The sequence below is a fragment of the Astatotilapia calliptera genome, chromosome 4 (genome assembly GCF_900246225.1).
Source record: "Astatotilapia calliptera chromosome 4, fAstCal1.2, whole genome shotgun sequence".
In the NCBI taxonomy this organism is placed as follows: Eukaryota; Metazoa; Chordata; class Actinopteri; order Cichliformes; family Cichlidae; genus Astatotilapia; species Astatotilapia calliptera.
Window position 1 is genome coordinate 9,476,892 of NC_039305.1, and position 17,900 is coordinate 9,494,791.

Here is a 17,900-nt window from a genome sequence, read left to right on the forward strand (position 1 = left end):
TTTACAGAAGAATATCAGGGCAGCACAACCTTAGGAGAGGTTGACTAATGGAAAAAGACAATGACAGAAAGAACATAAGTATGAATGACAAGACGTTAATCTTATTGAAGTTTTAAGGCATGAACTAAAAATATTAATGATAATTTTAATGAGCTAAAACTGTTTTGTTGGAATAAAATGGCACAAAATTATTGTTTGTGCTGCTTAAGGAGGTTCTCTGACATAAAAGTAAGATAAGATAACTCTTAATTGTCATTGCACAGTCATACCTCGTACAATAACACAACGAAATTGGAAAACTGTCCCATGTCGGCACTAAACACAAAAAAAAAAAACACAACACAGTAAACCTTAAAGTGCAAAAAAAAGATATGAATAATAAATTAAAGAATGAATGTTCATTGTGCATTATTGCCCCCCCCACAAAAATAGCTAATCAGGTCAGCTGTTAGCACTGATTAGGGCTATTGCCCCGTTGTAAAAACAACAGGGCAATGTAGTTCATATATTTAACTAACATAAAGATCAAATCACATTTTCTCATAAACACAGTTATCTTAGAAATACATCACTTACATTATTTTACTTACTTACATTATAATACATATATTTGATAAAGGTGTCTTTCTTTGTGAGGACATAAAGAGATTTAGACCAGATTTAATAACGGCCTCATTCTACAGATATGTGACAAATTCAATTTAAAGCAGGAATGCTTGGTCCCTACAGTGAGGGGGATCCACCAGAGCTGTTATGCTGTGGGAGCATTTTTCTGGCATAGCTGGGCCCAACTAGACCCCTGCTTTTCCAGGTGTTCGTCTTTCATGTCTGTCATGATGGAAGTAGTCTGCTGAATTGAAAGACAGTCATGCGTAGGTCTTGTGGGGGTTGGGATGAATATCAAAATGATGTAAAACATATGCTACTGCTTTTACCATAGGCATATTTAAACCTTGTTAACCGACTGCAGATTTAACACACCACAGTCACAAAAACTCTAAATGGAGGCTTTGGGAGAACTGTCCAGTAGAGTTCCTGGGACCTCGAGAATTAACACCAATGAGCACTAAAGCTGTTGTGCCAGCATGTATTAGCCCAACACCTTAGAAAGACAGTTAATGTTGTTTTTTGTTCTTTTAAATAAGGTTTTAAATAATATTAAGTACTGCATGATTTCCTTCCACTTTTCCACCACTTTAATTTATTTCCTTGTTTGATTGCTTTTTTAGTGTACCTACCTTTAAGTATTTGTATGTTAATATAATTACATTGTCATTTCAAATAAAATAAATTCTACTGAAATTCTACTTAATTACACAGGAACTGCAACTTTAGTCTTGGGATTTTTTGTAAAGTGTACAATTTCTTCTCCTGTCAGTGTATGCAATTACACTGCAATCTTACCTATTCAAACTGTGCCCCCGATTTGAATCCAGTAAGTGCAAAAATAACTTGACAAGAGACTCTTCTTTAAACATATTTAAAACATAATCTCTGTTTTTTCTTATTAAAAAAAAAACTGAAGAGTAATTTGTTAGGGGTAGAGATTTGGGCTCTTCTATATAGTCAATTCTTACATCTTAATGAGAGGCTGGATGAGGCATTTTAATTTGACGCTTTACTCCAAGGCCTAATTAGAGCTCGAGTTTCCTACCAAGAGAGAGCAGGAGCTGCAGAGGGAGGCATCAGGCTGTCACAGGGAAAGGTTCATGTCTACTAGGCTTCAAGCGCACGCAGCTTAGGAAAGCATCAAGCTGCATTTAGACAGACTACTCTTTCACCATCAGCTATTCTTATACTCCATCACAGGACCCCGCGACACAGCAGAGCTTAAATATGCACATCTCCAATGGCGGAGCAGAAAAAAATAAGCCAGGAACCGACAGCTAAAGGTGTCGAGGCAGAAATGGAGAGAAAAGGGAAATAACCCATGAATAACTCACTGGAATATGAGGTAGTGGCACTAGCCCATTTGCTCTGGCACTTTCATGCATCTCGCGGCGATGCTGCTTGCGGTATCTGTAGGGTGGAACCCCATCTCTGGAATTAAACAAAGACATTTTCATAAAACATGCTCATGAATAAACAACAGAGGCAGCTTTGAAGTTGAAAGCTTTTCACAGAATTTGTTCCTAAAATGAACACCTAGATAGTGATTAATTCGTAAAGCAGGACAGGTATGCTCACAGGCTAATAGTGTCCCTTCTGCACAAGCGGCGTTGCACATTATGGTCACATATCACATGCAGAAGAGTGTCATTTTATATGATATTACTCATTCTGGGGTTTTTTTCCTGTTCTGGAAGTCCTGGATCAGTTAGCTGATAACAGCCTCTAATCCATTCAGCTTCAAAAACATTTTTGTGCAGTTGTGCATGCTTTGAAGCTTCGTTGGCTGAATTCCCCAGTGTCATATCTGCAACTAAAAGTCTTTATTTTGCATATCTTCATTCAAAAGCACACAACTGGCAATGACTTAAAAACACTGAAATCCAAGTTGCACTAAAATATATACTATTCCCACATATAATAGGATCCTGTCTATTTTATTGGTGAAGGTAAAACTGTCATTCCCCTAAAAGTTGTAACCTGCATAGCCTGTTTTAACTGGTACAACTGTGTGTGAAATGTTTGGATGATTGGATGAAGCCAAAATACATACACACTGCTGTCTGTAAGGGAAATGGTGTCTGCGTCACTGGACATGCTCTGTTGCTCACTGTCATTGGCGCTGGTGGCAGGAGCCATAACATGGCCAGTGTTGACGTAGTACGGGTTGATTGTCTCCCGACATGGTGCATGCCTGGAAAAATGAGGGGAAAAAAAGAAAGAAGAAAAAAACAAAAAACAGGACATGGTGACAAAAGGGTAACAAACAGAAGTAGAACGAGATATGAAAGGCATCCTCAAGTTTTTTGGATGATTTCTAAGGTAGTTAACATACCAACATAAACAAGATTAGAAATGCTACATCTTGTAAAACACCAGCCTTCAGGCCAAGAATCAGTTGAACTGAGTGCATTAATGAGAAGTCAGTTTTGTTTTGTTTTTTGTGCAGTATAGGCAGCAGTGTGCTGTCTTCACAACTTTGAAGCAAAGAATAAAGGAGCAGAGGACATACAATTTGCATATAAAAACAAATCAATACATGAATGAATATTTGTTGATTGATTGATATTTTATCTTGCTTTTTTTTAAACTGAGTTTGCCTCAAAGTAAGGATGAAGTAAGCAGGATGGATAAACTCTATGTCACTACATTCTGGAGTTTATTTGTTCCTGCTATTTATTTTCTGTAACATACTCATTTAAATGTTTTCCATCTGTCAGAAAGCTCTACTATTATAACAGAACCTGCAGCTCTTGTAGCTGGATGAAGATTTCTATCTTCAACCACAGGAATGAGGATAGGAGAACATGAGAGTCCTTCGATTTAATTCTTCATATTTGCTTAATTTTTTGCCATTGTTGGCATAAGTGAGATTGGATTTAAGTTCATATAGGCCCACCAATTATACACAACTTAGGTCATTTGCAAATACTATACAGTGTTTTCCCAAGTTTGACAGTGAGCCTAATGCTAGTTTATATCAATCCCCTGACCCCTCCTGACCCCTCGCGCCACCTGACTGCCAGTGATTCACATCTGAAAAATGTCTGGCACAAGGAAGCAGAGGCTTCAAAGGCCATAAACAGCCATTAACTGCGAGTTATGAGTGACTCCGTTTGTTCATACAGTGTAAAAGGTTTTTATCTTTTTTATTTATTTTTTTGCTGCTGTAATATCCTGTCACTCGCACTTCTATCTCTTTGGCATGGCTTACACAAACAGGCTCTCAACCAGAGTAAAGTAAGAGCAACAGAGAGCAAGAAAGGCTAGCAACAGCATTTTTGATAGCATTTCAGCATGTAAAATACTCAAATGCCCTGTGTGCCCTGTGGCTCAAATCAGAGTCACAGGGCATTGGGGCCTATTCCAGCTGTCATAGGGCAAAAGGCAGGGTACAACCTGGACAGACCACCAGTCCACAGCAGGAACACAGAGATGACCATTCACGCTCACATTCACACCTACGGACAATTATAGGATCACCTTACGTGCATGCTTTTGGATAGTCGGGGGAAGCTGGAGTACTTTGGGAGAACATGTAAACTCCAGATGGCCTGATCAGGGATCTTATTGCTCTGAGGCAACAGTGCTGACTGCTGCACCATCATGCCATACTCTTCAAATTCAATACCAGAGTATTGGACAGTCAAATGTCAGACACATCCAGATGCAATTCTTCCTCATAGATTTAATGAAATTTAGGGAAACTTCTTTTAAAACCTTTTACATTTTTAGAAAACATTTCTATAAATGTTTTTCTGTAACTGTGAGACACCTGCTGCTGCCTATCTTGGCCAGGTCTCCCTTGAGAGTTAAGAGTTTCCTTGTTAAGAGCCAGAGTTCAAAACAAAATCACTGCACTCAACTTCATTAACATTTAGCTTATAAATATGTTATAATTATGAATAATTAGAACGCCAGGTTAGCAAAGGGCTAGTACAAGTATAAAAATTGCATTCTATCAAAACCTTTAAACTGGTAATTGTGGAGTATGTGGTAACAGTTTTGATACAACTGAAAGAAGAAAAGGTGTTATCTGTTTACTGGTTTCTTAACCCACCACCTCTGTTCAATGATAGTCATTCACTGGGTACATAGATGCTTTCTTTAAGGCCAGATTTTCCCGGCCCAATTGTCGCTTTTCTCGCCACTGTAACATTGTCTCAAATTGCAGTATTCTCCTGAATGATAGGTGTTGCAACTCAGATAATACTGGCACATAAATACTGATATACAAGGAAAATAAGCCAAAACCAGAAGCAAAGATTTGACTTTTTGTTTTTTTGCAAAGTTTTGGCAAATTCACAAATTCTCAAGTTTTCAAAAAGTTGCAAAATCTTCCTCTGTATATCTGTAAGTCTTTGAGCTTCTGTGCTGGAATATCATTAAAGTGGCCGTAAAAAACCCGACACGATCGTACACTCGTGTCTTCAACCCAGCTTTGGCACCCGGTTTCAAAAACGGCGAGGTACACGACCTGACTGGCTGAAGCGCCACAAAGATTTTGGCATGCAACACACGAAGCTACGTCAAAATCAGCACACGACACCCGCGATAATGAGCGTAGGGCCATTAGTCGTATCGAACCATCTCTGTCACCGAACACTGAACACTCGTCTCTTCGATACATTCAGGCATAGCTCTCGAAACATGTGCATTTCAGCATTCTTTGCCAGCCAGGAAGAAAGCATGGGTGGCACTGGCAGTTCAAGATTTTAACTTGAAAAATGCAATACAGTATCTCAGTATCTCTATCTAACTTACACAATATAAAAATTGTGACTAATATTATTATTCCATGTGCAACTCAACTCTACTTAAGCCTGGTGATTGTTGTGGGGTGGCTTTTAATATTACTCAGAGGCAACAACAACTTTCATTGAAAATAACAAATATAGTGAAGTCGTGCCTTTGAAATATAACTTTAACTTTAATGAGAACAAATCTGACTCGTTCACATTGCAAAAATCTCCCAAAACATTAACGCACTTAAAGGCTATTCTCTTTCAAGTCATCTGATTTCTTAAAGCTGTTCTGAAAGACTATTTAATGTCTCTTGTTGCCTGTCTCTGAAGAGATCTGACAAAACTGCTGTAAAATTTAGTTTCACAAAAACCCAATGGGTGATGCTTTAAAAATGAAATGCTTTTTTGTAATTCTGGCCAAATGCTTGATTGCTGAAATAATGATGTGGAAATAAGCTCACAAGTGTGTTTCAATCACAACTTAAAACCTCTTTATCAGTTGCCGTGTAGATTTTCACCAGCAAACGCCCGAAATGCCTGCGGCAGAAGCTTTTTTTGTTTTTTGTTCCTTTCTATATTTTGGATAAGATTTCAAACATTCATATCCTCCAACAGAGCCTTTTGCATTCTGCAATCTTCAGATATCAGCTAGTAAGAGTCTAGGTGCCCACAGTGAACGAATTTGGAAAGAAAGGGTAGTAGTCATGCTCACGCTATTTAACTGACCAAATGATTATCGGGATTTTTTCAGTCACAGATACATAGTACAGGGCTGTGTTCAATATTGCTGCAACAGAGAACTTTCTATCTGTAAGGTATTCTATGTTCGTCAGCTGATGTAAATTCCTCTCCCCACCATCATACCGCTGCTACTGCAGGAACAGAGGTCAAACATGGCAACATTTTTGTAGTCTGACAGTGATGCAAATTGAAAATTATACATAACAGCAAATTAGGCAAATTAGGCAATTGCGTTAAAGTCTTACAATGTAGCTATTTACGTTGTAGCAATAACCGAACAATGCTACAAGTGCTCCTTGTGAGATTTCAACAGTGACGCACACCAAACATGCTTCTGTTGGCCATTTTTACTGCAAGAGTCCTTAACCCTCCGCTGAAGCCGTAACCTTAGTTCACACTAAGTTTTAGAAGTTGACTTCCTATCAGCCCTTGTAACAAAGTTTCTGTTTCTAAGCTGCTTTTTTTTTTAATTTAACAGGATTATAATTTCCTTTGCCTTTGAATCATCTAGATCCTGGTCTAAATACTCAGAACCTACCAAAGCCAATAAAATATCACTTCTTTCTGCCAGTCTCTCGACTGCTGTATGTTGGAAAGGTTCCATGCATAAAATATCACTGAGATCTACCCACATATATCCAGTACATTCTGTAATATAACCAACCTTAAACCAAAGTTTTCTTTCCCTTCATACAGCTCCAAGCTATTAATTATTTGCACTATTATGCATATTTAAAAATCAAGGAAAAGATTACCAACAACCTAAGGCCAGCCTATACAAAAAAAAAGAACAAGAAAGAAATCCAAGTGTTGCATCAGTGAAGATTTGTCTTGTTTGATTAATCAGACTTGGTCTTCCGGGGCATTTCCAGTTCACTCATGCAGACATTACCAAATATAACAGCACATAGCTATAGGTAATTTAATAAACCACCAGTTCTGTTCAGCTGTTAACAATGCAATCAGAAATATCAGCACTGGAATAAATACTGTGAACAACAAGAGCATGTGCAGGAGCATGACAGGCAAACACAAAACAGTACACCTCGACTCAACACTTGACTGGCGCTAAAAAGCCAAGACTTTGTAGACCTGGACATTGGTATGCAGCTGATGTGCTTCAGAATACAAAAAATGAACTTTGTCCCAATTCTACATAACACATTCCACTTTTTATTAGCATATTTTCTTTGACTTTAAGCTGCACTATTGACCATGTAATGTACTGAAAGCTTGTAGCAGATGTGTAAACTGAAAAAAGATCATATAGGATTGTGCATTCCAACATGTCATATTGTTGTGAAGATTTTAATATTTTTGTGAATTAAAATTCAAAAAGGATCCCTACTTTAAGAATCTATTAACAGCCCTGGCTAACAGTAAAAAAATGTTTGGGTGCTCTAGACTAAACAGTCAAACAGGATTTTTGCAATATTTTATTATGGAGCCCTCATATACAGAGGAAAGGGAAGGCAAAGATTACAAACTCCAGGGTCAATGATTTCAGGAGAACTCCTCCTTAAACAAAATCATTGTTTGACTCTTTCAATACAAAGTCTGTTCCAGTGCCTAAGCAAAACACATGATTATTAGAGCGCCCTCACAAGCACCACAGAGATTTCTGCTGCAACCTCCAAACAGTCGGTAATGCAGCCTTATTATCTTCTGAGATTTGTTCACCACCATAAGTGCAAATACTTAAAACTCTCTTCACACACAGTCTTTGCCATCTCCTGAGCTACACTCACAGTCACATCAGCCCAAGTGCTGGTGTGCAGTTTCAGGGCTTTTTTATTTTTCTAATTCAGCAGTTTTCAGAGGAATGCTGTGCAGCTAAAACTGAAGTGAAGCTTTTTCGATTGCTCAGAGGATTTACCTGTACTCGTGACTGTCCTGGAATCTTGTGCTGTTGGCAACTCGTTGCTGTGCCGTCTCCATCAGCAGCTTCTGAGTCAGACGGCTGCTTGGCGTGGGGTCGCACTCAGGCAGCTCCTCTGGTCCTTGGTCGCATCTCCATTCCTCATACTCCTTTAAAGGTGGTAAATAGCTCGATAGCCCCTTTCCATTGCCAGAAACCGAGCTCTGGTCACTGTACAACTTTGGGCTTTCACCCCCTGTCCGTGTGTATTCCAAATATAGGTCAGATTTAAGGAATAATGGATAGGTATTTTCCTCCATCATAGTCTGTATTTCAGTCTGAGCCTGATCAAACATGGCAGGATCAATGTGAAGCTTCATCACACAGTCTCTGATGAAGGACTTTGTAGCTGGTTTGATCTGTCTAGAGACAATCCCATTGTTGTCCAGGATGTATTTTTTATATATCAGCTTTGCCAGTTTCACCTTCTTCTCCTCAGTAACCTCACTGGCTTCAAGTTTCCGAAAACCACTGCAGGCAAACCAGAAGTCCAACATATCTGCACATTCCTCTTGCTTGAGGAACGTCCTAAACAGCAGGATGCCATCCTGGTCATCCAGGAGAGAATGAAGAGATTCCGCCCACTTTAAGTAGGGTGGTGTTGGCGAAGCGCTGCCCTCCGGCTCGTAACCCAGGTCCAAGTCAGATCGCCTGGGTGTAGCCACAGACGGCTCACATTTGAGGCTCTCATTCTTCGAGGAGAAGCTGAGGTTGCTGTGCTGGCGACCATCACTGCATATGAGCTCTCCTTCTTCACCGGGGACAGGAGGTCTGGGAGCATCCTCAGTGAAGCTGCCTCCTAGGTCTGCTAAGTAGCCCCGTTTGTCGCTTATGCTCATAGTCCCAGCATCCATATACCACGTCCCCGTAGAGCCCACACTGCACAACTATTCGATCCAGAGTTCTACTTATGCCACTGCAAAAGAACTCCTGCAAGGAGGAAAATTTATAATGAGATGCAGCTTCAACACGTCATAGAAAGGCAGTCTTTTGCTACTCAGTGACAGGGCACTAACAGTGTAACATTGCTCTGAGGTTTTTACAATACAATTTATTCCACACTGAGAAATTCACAATCAATAGAATACCAATGTGGTTTTTGGGCTTTTTCTTTTGCCGGATTTTTTTAAAGCAGGTAAATAAATATCACTTATTTCTGTGTCAGCTTTTGAAAACTACTCTAAAGCCCTAAAGCACATTGATCTCACATTTGAGTCATGTCCAATAACACACCCACAGTAAAAATCAGTACAGCGGTACTTTATAATCAAAAAAGCATAAAGTGAAAGAAAAGCATTCATGCGCTAGGATCAGATATTCGACATTCAATCTGCAAACCTGAGCAGAAATCGAAATCTACAGCTATTAGGCCTTTAATATGCGCCGAAAGTCTAGAGGCGTATTTTTACTAGACAGCAGTATGAATACAGTGTAGCAAATGCATATCATTAGCTCACACATCTATTCCAGTTTCATTCAAATTAGTATTGGAAGGGTGAAAATTCACTTGGGGTTTACAAAATTAAATTGATAATGAAGCAGCCCAAGTCTATTTCCCACTAGCTGACATAGCAGTACTGCAAATGACACATTCTACATCCTTATGCCATATTCTCGTTTTATATGATACCCCCTGGTGTTAGGGAAGGACCTGGGATGGTGTATCAAATGATTTTAGGGATCAAGGACACATCTTAGTCTTTGTGTAATAACCAAGTGTGCTGCTTTTTTGCTGAGGAACGACACCGTAGAGCCCGGATCTCCACCTCTACGCAGTCCGGACTGCTTAGCTTATGGCTAAGCTTCCCAGATACTGTGTCAGGATTCAATTTAAGGTCTAATGCAGCCACAGCTGACCCTTTAAATTCACATATCCACAGCAGCTCCACTACATATCCACTACTTCTTGACAGCTGCAAGCAGATCCAAATCACGGGTAGAGAAGCTGAACGCAAATAGCCCTGACTTCAGCCTAAATCACTTCCCAATCGAAATCCCAGTGCAGCCTACTTGTTGACTAATAGGATTAAATATAAATGTTGCCAAATTATGATTTCAGAACAAATGACAGGTGGGTTTACTGTAGCAAGATCACCCTTCCCTTTAGGGCACACCCACTCTCTTGTCTGGTTCAGTACTGATACAAATCTTTTCTTTCTGATTGAACAAAGGCTGTATGAAGACAAAACTGGCAGCAGCGGCTCTGCTCGCTGCAGAGCCCTGGAGTGTGAGCAGCACGTGCACTGTGCATCAGGCCAGATGTGCTGGAATGAAAATTAGCCCTCCCCTCCAAGAAAACGAGCGTTTCAGGCCTATTAACGATGCTGGTAGGAATAAATCACCCGGGCAAACTGCTGCTACCTGTAAAGACGATGCATCCGCGTATTAATATATAAATGAACCTTCTGTGCTCTCAGGTGTGCGGCTCCGGCGGAGGTATATTTAGAAGGGATTCCATACAATTTCCGCCGGTCAGAGTCGAGTTAAAACAGGGGGAAAAATGACCCTTTTTTCTGAAACCGTGTCAGTTGGGTTGTTCCTTTGAAGTGAGCCTCTCATCACATCCATGTCTTGGCCTCTCCAGAATGAGCAGAACGACAGCGAGTGGGGGAGGGGAGCCAGAAACAAACTCCACACACACACACACACACACACACATAGAGGGAGAGAGCGAGCCAGGCCTATCAGCAGCCGACCGACAAGTGCACAACTTTGTCACACTAATAATATCTGTGGTGTACCCGCTAACAGCTGCTAAACTAAACACACAGCATAAGCACCCGTAAACATTTCCCCTACCGTCAGAGGACACAGAGGGAATCCCAGCAACCATTTCCGAACACATTTACAATCAGCAAAGCAAAGCGATGGTATATTTCCCCCCCGATTACCGCAATCCCAATCTCTGAGCAAGGGGGGAGCCATTAAAAAAAGTGACATATACTTAACCGGTGAAAATCTTTCTGCTTGCGAGTGCATCGGGCTATCGGACCGACACGAGTCCCAGCCGACAGTGTCATTGTTGCGAATTGCAAGAGTTTAAAAATAACAAAGAAAGCAGCCCGCTCTCCGCCTCTCCATGGCTGTCTCTCACTGTCTGTATGGAGCTGAGGCTACAGGAGATGATGCACAGCGCCTCGCCTGTTCACTTCACAAACTGCCGGTGTTAAGCTTCGGTACATGTGGTACACCGATTTTTCCTCTCCACCCGCCTCCTCCTCCCCTCTCTCTCTCTTTCAAGTGGTGAAATACATGAAAATTCATGCATAATGCACAGAAATACGACATAACAACACATTTAAAAAGTCCACCTAAAATAAAACCGCAGTGCAATACGACTGATTAACTGCTACACACATCAGCATCACTGTGCACATTAAGCTGAAAAGCCGTTTTTTTGTTGTTCACATCAGATCTACAGCCAGTATGATAACCTGTGATGTCAGCGTTGCCCTGATTTTTAATCCCTGGTATATATAAAGATTCAAAAATGCTCAAATGTTTACCTTAATGGGTTTGAGGAGCCTTATTTTGTCAGAGTGTGTCTTGCCAGGCAGAAACCATGACACAGACTCAGAATGTATCCACAAAAGACACTAAAGAACTTCTTCAGGGAATGAGTAGCACTTATCAGCAAGAGTAGACTACACTTCAGAGCAGGTTGGGCAACCACTTGTTTCGGAGTCAGAGAGTCTACAGGTTTCATTCCAACCACAGACTGCATCAGATGACTTTACTGATTATTCTACAAGAGCCGCTTTGATCAGTTAAAATCAGCAAAGGTTTACTCTTCCTGTTATGTGCTGCATTCAGGCGGCCTTTATCATAAACTTTTACCACCAGGAAGTTTCGCTAGAACATCTGATAAAGCAGACATCAAACGTACCGGTACATAACACATAATGATGAGGCCATCAGCTAAACTTTAACATACTAATAGTGTGAAAACAATGAATCTGGCTGGCCTCATTATTCATGACACAAAAAAATATGGTACATTTTCTGTGTAAATGCAATTTTTGCAAGTATTTTTAAAGCAACTGGGATAAAGAGATCTTGTTCGAGTGTCTTTATGAAGAAAACTGAAATGCATGAATTAACAAATATAATAAGCAGTTTGCAATAGCCAATGTGCAGCTGCTGACTGATTGTGTCATTTGAATTCCTCAGCTGTCACACTGTTTTACTGAGCCTAAGATGTAAAGCTAGTGGGACACTATAATAACATATTGTTTTTGATTAGTAAGTAATTACATGAAATCATTAAAAAAAAAACTAGAGTAGGATAACAGGATACAGGTGTATACAACAAGAACACAAACATTTCACACTTTGTCTCAACGTATCACTCCAAACACCGGCTCAAACCTGGAAACCTTTCAAGTGTGAACTGTAGTTCTTACAATATTTATGCGGGCAACATAAAACATGAAAAAGGCCCAATGCACTGCAGCCTCCTCGAGGCAAAATTGATTTTGTGCAGAAGCAGTTTAAGCATTTTAAGTACCCTGACAGTTCTCTCTTTATAGCATCAGTTACTCTGTGTTATTGTTGTTTCTTCCAAAAGCAAATCAGAATAATTCCAGCACTGTCAATTTTTTAACTGGTACTTTCTTTGAGTGAAACAAAAATAATTTGGTCCTCTAGTCACATATGTAGATCTGTAGTTTAAATCTTGATGTTTTTATGGATTCATTCTTAGCTTTTAACAATCAAACAGGTAATGTTGTGAAGAACAGCTTCTTACGAACTACAAGTGCTAATACAAATAGTTATCCAAACCTTTGTCACTCCTCAGCTGGTTAACTGTAAATCCCTGCACATATTCGTGACATATCGATATCAGAATTTGTAATGGCCGATGAATATAAGATGGGAGATGTTGCATAGTCTGTCAGCCAGGGGGCACTGTGTAACTTCCCAGTTGGCAACACTTGTTTGGAATATCCCAATCATAACAACCAGTTTGTCCGAGCAGAGTCGGGCAGAGCGTAAACAGAGTGTACACAAGTAATCCATGGCTTGCTGTGACAATAATCAAGCATTGTGATGTTATCTTAATAAGGACTCGTGAATAACTACTCCTATCAAATGATAGGCAAATCTGTTTATGTTTGAAAGGGAAAAAAATGGCTGATTATATTTGTAAATGACCATATATCAGTATTGGCCTTAAAAATCTTGCATTGGCCAGGCTATAGTATTATAGTCTTATAGTATTATAAGACAACGCATCACTGTTGTTTTTACTCACTGGCCAGCTGTGAAATAAGGAACTGATTTTAAACATTTTAATTGTTAAAGCCCTTCATGAATCAGCTGCACAAAACTATTACAGGTTTTTTAATTCCATATTTTGCTCCTTAAGGTCATCCCAACAATTTCTCTTCGTCTTGTCTATAATCTAAAGGCAACCATTCTCTGCCACCAGACTCTGGAATCGTCCCACATAAGAACATATTTATGTGCTTATTTTAACTGACAAATTAATCATTTTATCCTAGGGTTTGCATACCATTTTATTTATTTATTGTATATTTTATTAGTTTTTTTTTTATTGTTATCACATTGCCTTGTTATGGGTTCTTGCGTTTTGTACCTGTTTTTGGAGACTTGAGAGTATACTATGAAGCAAGATCAATGGGTTAGCGATGATGAGTTTAAAGTCAGAGTTTTACATGAGCAACTTGCTAAGGCGTACATTACTAAAGCTATTTTAATATCCCCTTTAGTGGGCTACTTGGAATAGTAACATGTGATGTTACTTGTATCTAATCTAAAGTTTCCAAGCTCCAATTAAAAATCCAATTAAAAACAACCAGCAGCACCAAGAGTGCAATCAGCTTTAAAATAAATACATGAACTCCAGTCAAAATCTTTATTTTAACGCTCTTGTTGCAGCATTACTCTCTTTGCTTATTTCCAGTAGTGTTGTACTTTTTGTCGGATTGTTTTTGAATCATCATGACCTGATAATGTCTACGATTGGAATCATTTTGTGAAAAAGAAAAGTCATATGGCGAGTGAAACGCCTCCTTTTATGTCAGGACACACAAAGCCTGAACCAGAAAACCAAGTTTAACGGAGAAAGTTGAAAGATACCCCTTATCACTGACTGAGAGTTTCAGGTTTAGTCAAGCCAGCTAGCGCAAAGGAAGTGTTGCTATGTCAAACTTCTTTTGTAGTATACTCCTTTGTAGTGTTAACTGGAAATTTTCTCCTCCAAGGGTCAACAGCTTCTGGGTCTACATGTTTATATTTGGTGAACACACAGATGGAGAAAAGGCAGATCTGCAAGCAAATCCACCTGCATTACCTTGAGTTTGATTGACTTCCTCACGCATCCTCCAGTAGTGCATCCTTTTATTGAAGATTCCATTGTATTGTTACTCAGCACACATTTCTTCTGCAAAGGTAAAGCCCTTCTCACCCCCGTGAAATGGAAAGTCCTGGCTGAAGCAGAATGTCGCCATAATGGTTTGCCATTGCCATCCATTTGCTTCTGAAAAGAAAGAAATATTGGTTAAGACTAGTTCCTACATAACTGAAAAAATGCAGGAGTTCAACATTATGGAACAGTTACATTTTCATTTGAAGATGTTTCTGCTGCAATATATCTGAAACCAAAACCATTACTGATCTACATTCGAAATATTCTTGAAAAAACAAAGCTAAAGCTCCTAACACTAGGGTAGGGTGGCCTCATGCCCAACACAATGACCCAGTCCATTACACCGATAGTTTAAAATTGTAAAAAACTATAAAATTGTAGGGTCTTTACTTTAGATTATAAAGTGCCTTGAGGCGTTGTGATTTGGTGCCCTATAAACAAAACTGAATTGAATTAAAAAGCTCAACTTTTTACAGTTTAATGATTGGAGAGAAGAGTCATTCAGTCCCTCCTGAGATAATTTGAGATGTTTTCTTAGTCACCACCCAAGTAGGATCTGTTGCACTACAAAAACCACTGACACAAGTTGACACTGAGGAAAGTACAGGAGTAGGTCAAAGAATCAAGAAGCAGGCAAACCATGCACAATATAGCATCCTCTCTAACCTTAGCCCTGCTGCCACCTTTAGTTCAAAGATGAATAACAATCTTACCGTAAATAAATCTCCCCGTTTGTACAAACTCCTCTTGTACAATCAGGAGTTGTGCAACCACAATTGGCACACAGATACCTCTTGAGCATCTAAAGGTTCTTATCTATACCACATGTAATGATGTTGTCACATTGTCTTGCAACTTTGTAACAGGCTAAGATGATATGATGACAACATTACATCTGATATAGATAAGAACCTTCAGATGCCCAAGAGGTATCTGTGTGCCAGTTTTGGTTGCACAACTCCTGATTGTACAGGAGGTGTCTGTGAGTAATCAGAGAGGGATTTCTCATATTACAGTTAAAGTAAATAAGAGGAGGTTAAAGTCCCCAAAATTAACAGATTTGATGGTTCCCAGAAGTCAGTTATCTGCTTTTAACTTCAGCAATTAACAAGAAATAAAATGTGCCTTTCTGCATAGAACTGTCCCTAAAAATAAGTGTGCTTTATCATAAAAGACAAATTCACACTTTGACCTCTTTTGGCATGCTGTCCAAAACATAACACCACAAACTGTAAATAACTGCAACAGTGAAAAGGTTTAAAAACATAAGCTCAAGAAGTCCTGTAACCAGAAGGCTTTTCAAACTGGACCTCTTTGATAGTTTGAAACAGCTGGGTGTGAAATTTGTACAAAAAAAATGTTCTTCCCTTTCTTTTTAACTACAAATAAATAACCCTCAAGCAACTGGCTCGGCCAAGCTGCTTAGTGCACAGAGGAACAATAGAAGAGGCTTCTCTGTGCCTAACTCTGAAGTGTGAACAAGTTTTCACTAAAATCAGCAAACCTATTGTAAAATAAGCACTTTGTGTCAGAATTGTTATGGAAACACACTTGTATAAAACCTTTAAGGAGAAGATTTTACATTTTATTCTTAATTCCTTTATGCATGCACCCATCCTTCATACTAAATTCTAAAAATGCACATTCACTATTCTGTACTTTGCAGGGGGGATTTTTTTTTCACAACCCTACAAAGCTACCTTTTAAAAACTGTTCTCATATTTTAAAATATTCTCAAATTACTGCTGCAGTTAAGCATTACCAGAGGACAACTTCATGTCTCCCAGTTCAGCTCTTTATGCATTCTTTTGTTCCACCTGTCAGTGTGGATTTAGGCTCTTTTGTAGGCTTTGGCTGAAACAGGCTTATCTCTGCTGAAGACTCTCTGATGAACAAAGCCACATTAAGATATTTAAATGGAAGCTCCCATTTTCAGTGCACACAATAAAGATTTTTCAAGCTGGCTGTCTTCAAAGAGTTTGCCAAAAGTTAAGAAGTATAAAAGAAACAACGAAGAGGACAATGCATCTTTCAAAGCTCTCAAAACTATAATGTAAAGCAATCGCGGGGCTTATGGACTAAAAACATTCAAAACCGTTGATATGACGAACGAATATTAAAGCTTTTCTGTATTTGTTTTAAGTTCTGGAAATGATCCAAAGAGTAATATCAAAAGACTGTCAGAAAATGTATTCTGATGTCCTGCTGATATCCTTTGTCCAGGCTGAATAGATCATGACTAACAAGTCTTGGAATGGATTAGCCACAGAGGATTGAGCAATTTGCAGACTTGAGTTTATTTTGCAGGATATTATAGCTTGCAGAGCACCATATTCCCAGAAAAAGGGAAAATAAAGCTTATTAAAAGGCCTACATTTCCCATGGTGATATAATACCAAAGACATACATGCAGAACCATGTACCAAATGGCGAAAATACATTGCCAGACATCAGCCGGCTGGAAGAAATCCAAATTAATTTAAGTGTTCAATCTATCGTGGTCTTCACTTGTCTGGTCATCCGATACACACTCACTGGTCAAATCAGATGATGTGCTTTGCTTTTGATGAGAGGGCTGACACAACAAAACAGTACGGCACAGACATGAAAGACGGTAACAGACGTAAGGGAACGATACACAAGACAAAGGAACGTAACACCAATTTTCATCCTCACAGATTCCAAAGCAAACATTAGACCTGCTGGTTTACCTTACTGTGTGCTTCTTGGTTTTGTTGTGCTGAATCGCAGACTACTCCCACCGCTTTTCTAGGCATCGAGTATAGTCCTTCATAGTCTGCAGTAAAGACAGCCGCCATCTTTAATCACAACAGAGTCCATCTGTCGATGGTTCTTCCCTTTCTACCCTCTCTTTCTCTGTTCCAGTCTCTCTGTTCCAGCCCTCTGTTTGTTGTGGGGGGGTTCTTATTTTCCATCCAACATCAAACCACCATATCGACAGGCTCATGGGCCGCCCAGTAGGGGAGCAGCTTGAACATGCTGCATTGGCTGTTGTCCTTTTCCAAGCTGCAGTTGAACTGACCGCATTTATTTTTCTCTGACTTATATGGATAGCTCGCGTAACATATTTCTGCTCTCAGGCCTTTGATTTCAACAAGCCTGGCCTCAAAGCTCCTCCATGATTGGTCCTGAATGCATCTTTTCTTTGGATGTTCTGATTGATGTGTTTTGGGGTTCTCTTTGATTTAGGCCACATCTGTGTAACTACAATTAAATTCATGTATTTTTATTCAGGATTCAGATCGTTTAAGCCTCAAATCTGTTTTAATGTTTTGGGTCTCTTCCCCCTTATTTTCAGCTATTCCGTCATATGAAATGTACAAAGAACATCGTTCCTTTAAAGCAAAGCTCAGCTGAAATTCTTTGATCTCACCAACTGAAGCTCAGTTTGACTTAAGAACCTTCGGACACAATTATAAGTCTAAAGACTGTATCTGCCAGCTTTCGTCCAGCTAATGCATTTCATTTAAAGTGA

General features: G+C 39.4%; 1 protein-coding gene across 12 annotated transcripts in view; it reads right to left on the reverse strand.

Moving 5' to 3' along the window:
- axin1 (axin 1) overlaps positions 1-17,900 on the reverse strand; it is a 29,988-nt gene that overhangs the window by 11,800 nt on the left and 288 nt on the right. Inside the window, exons 2-6 of one of the 12 annotated variants that reach the window (XM_026164472.1) lie at positions 17,116-17,201; positions 14,330-14,515; positions 7,972-8,943; positions 2,663-2,803; positions 1,944-2,040 (exon numbers count right to left, since the gene is read on the reverse strand). In XM_026164472.1, coding sequence (XP_026020257.1) covers positions 1,944-2,040; positions 2,663-2,803; positions 7,972-8,867 — 1,134 coding nt within the window. In that variant the 5' untranslated portion in view covers positions 8,868-8,943; positions 14,330-14,515; positions 17,116-17,201. Of the gene's footprint in view, positions 1-1,943; positions 2,041-2,662; positions 2,804-7,971; positions 8,944-10,374; positions 10,941-10,962; positions 14,306-14,329; positions 14,516-17,115; positions 17,467-17,900 lie in introns of those variants that run through there. The other 11 variants (XM_026164480.1, XM_026164475.1, XM_026164473.1 and 8 more) reach the window with 11 other exon arrangements.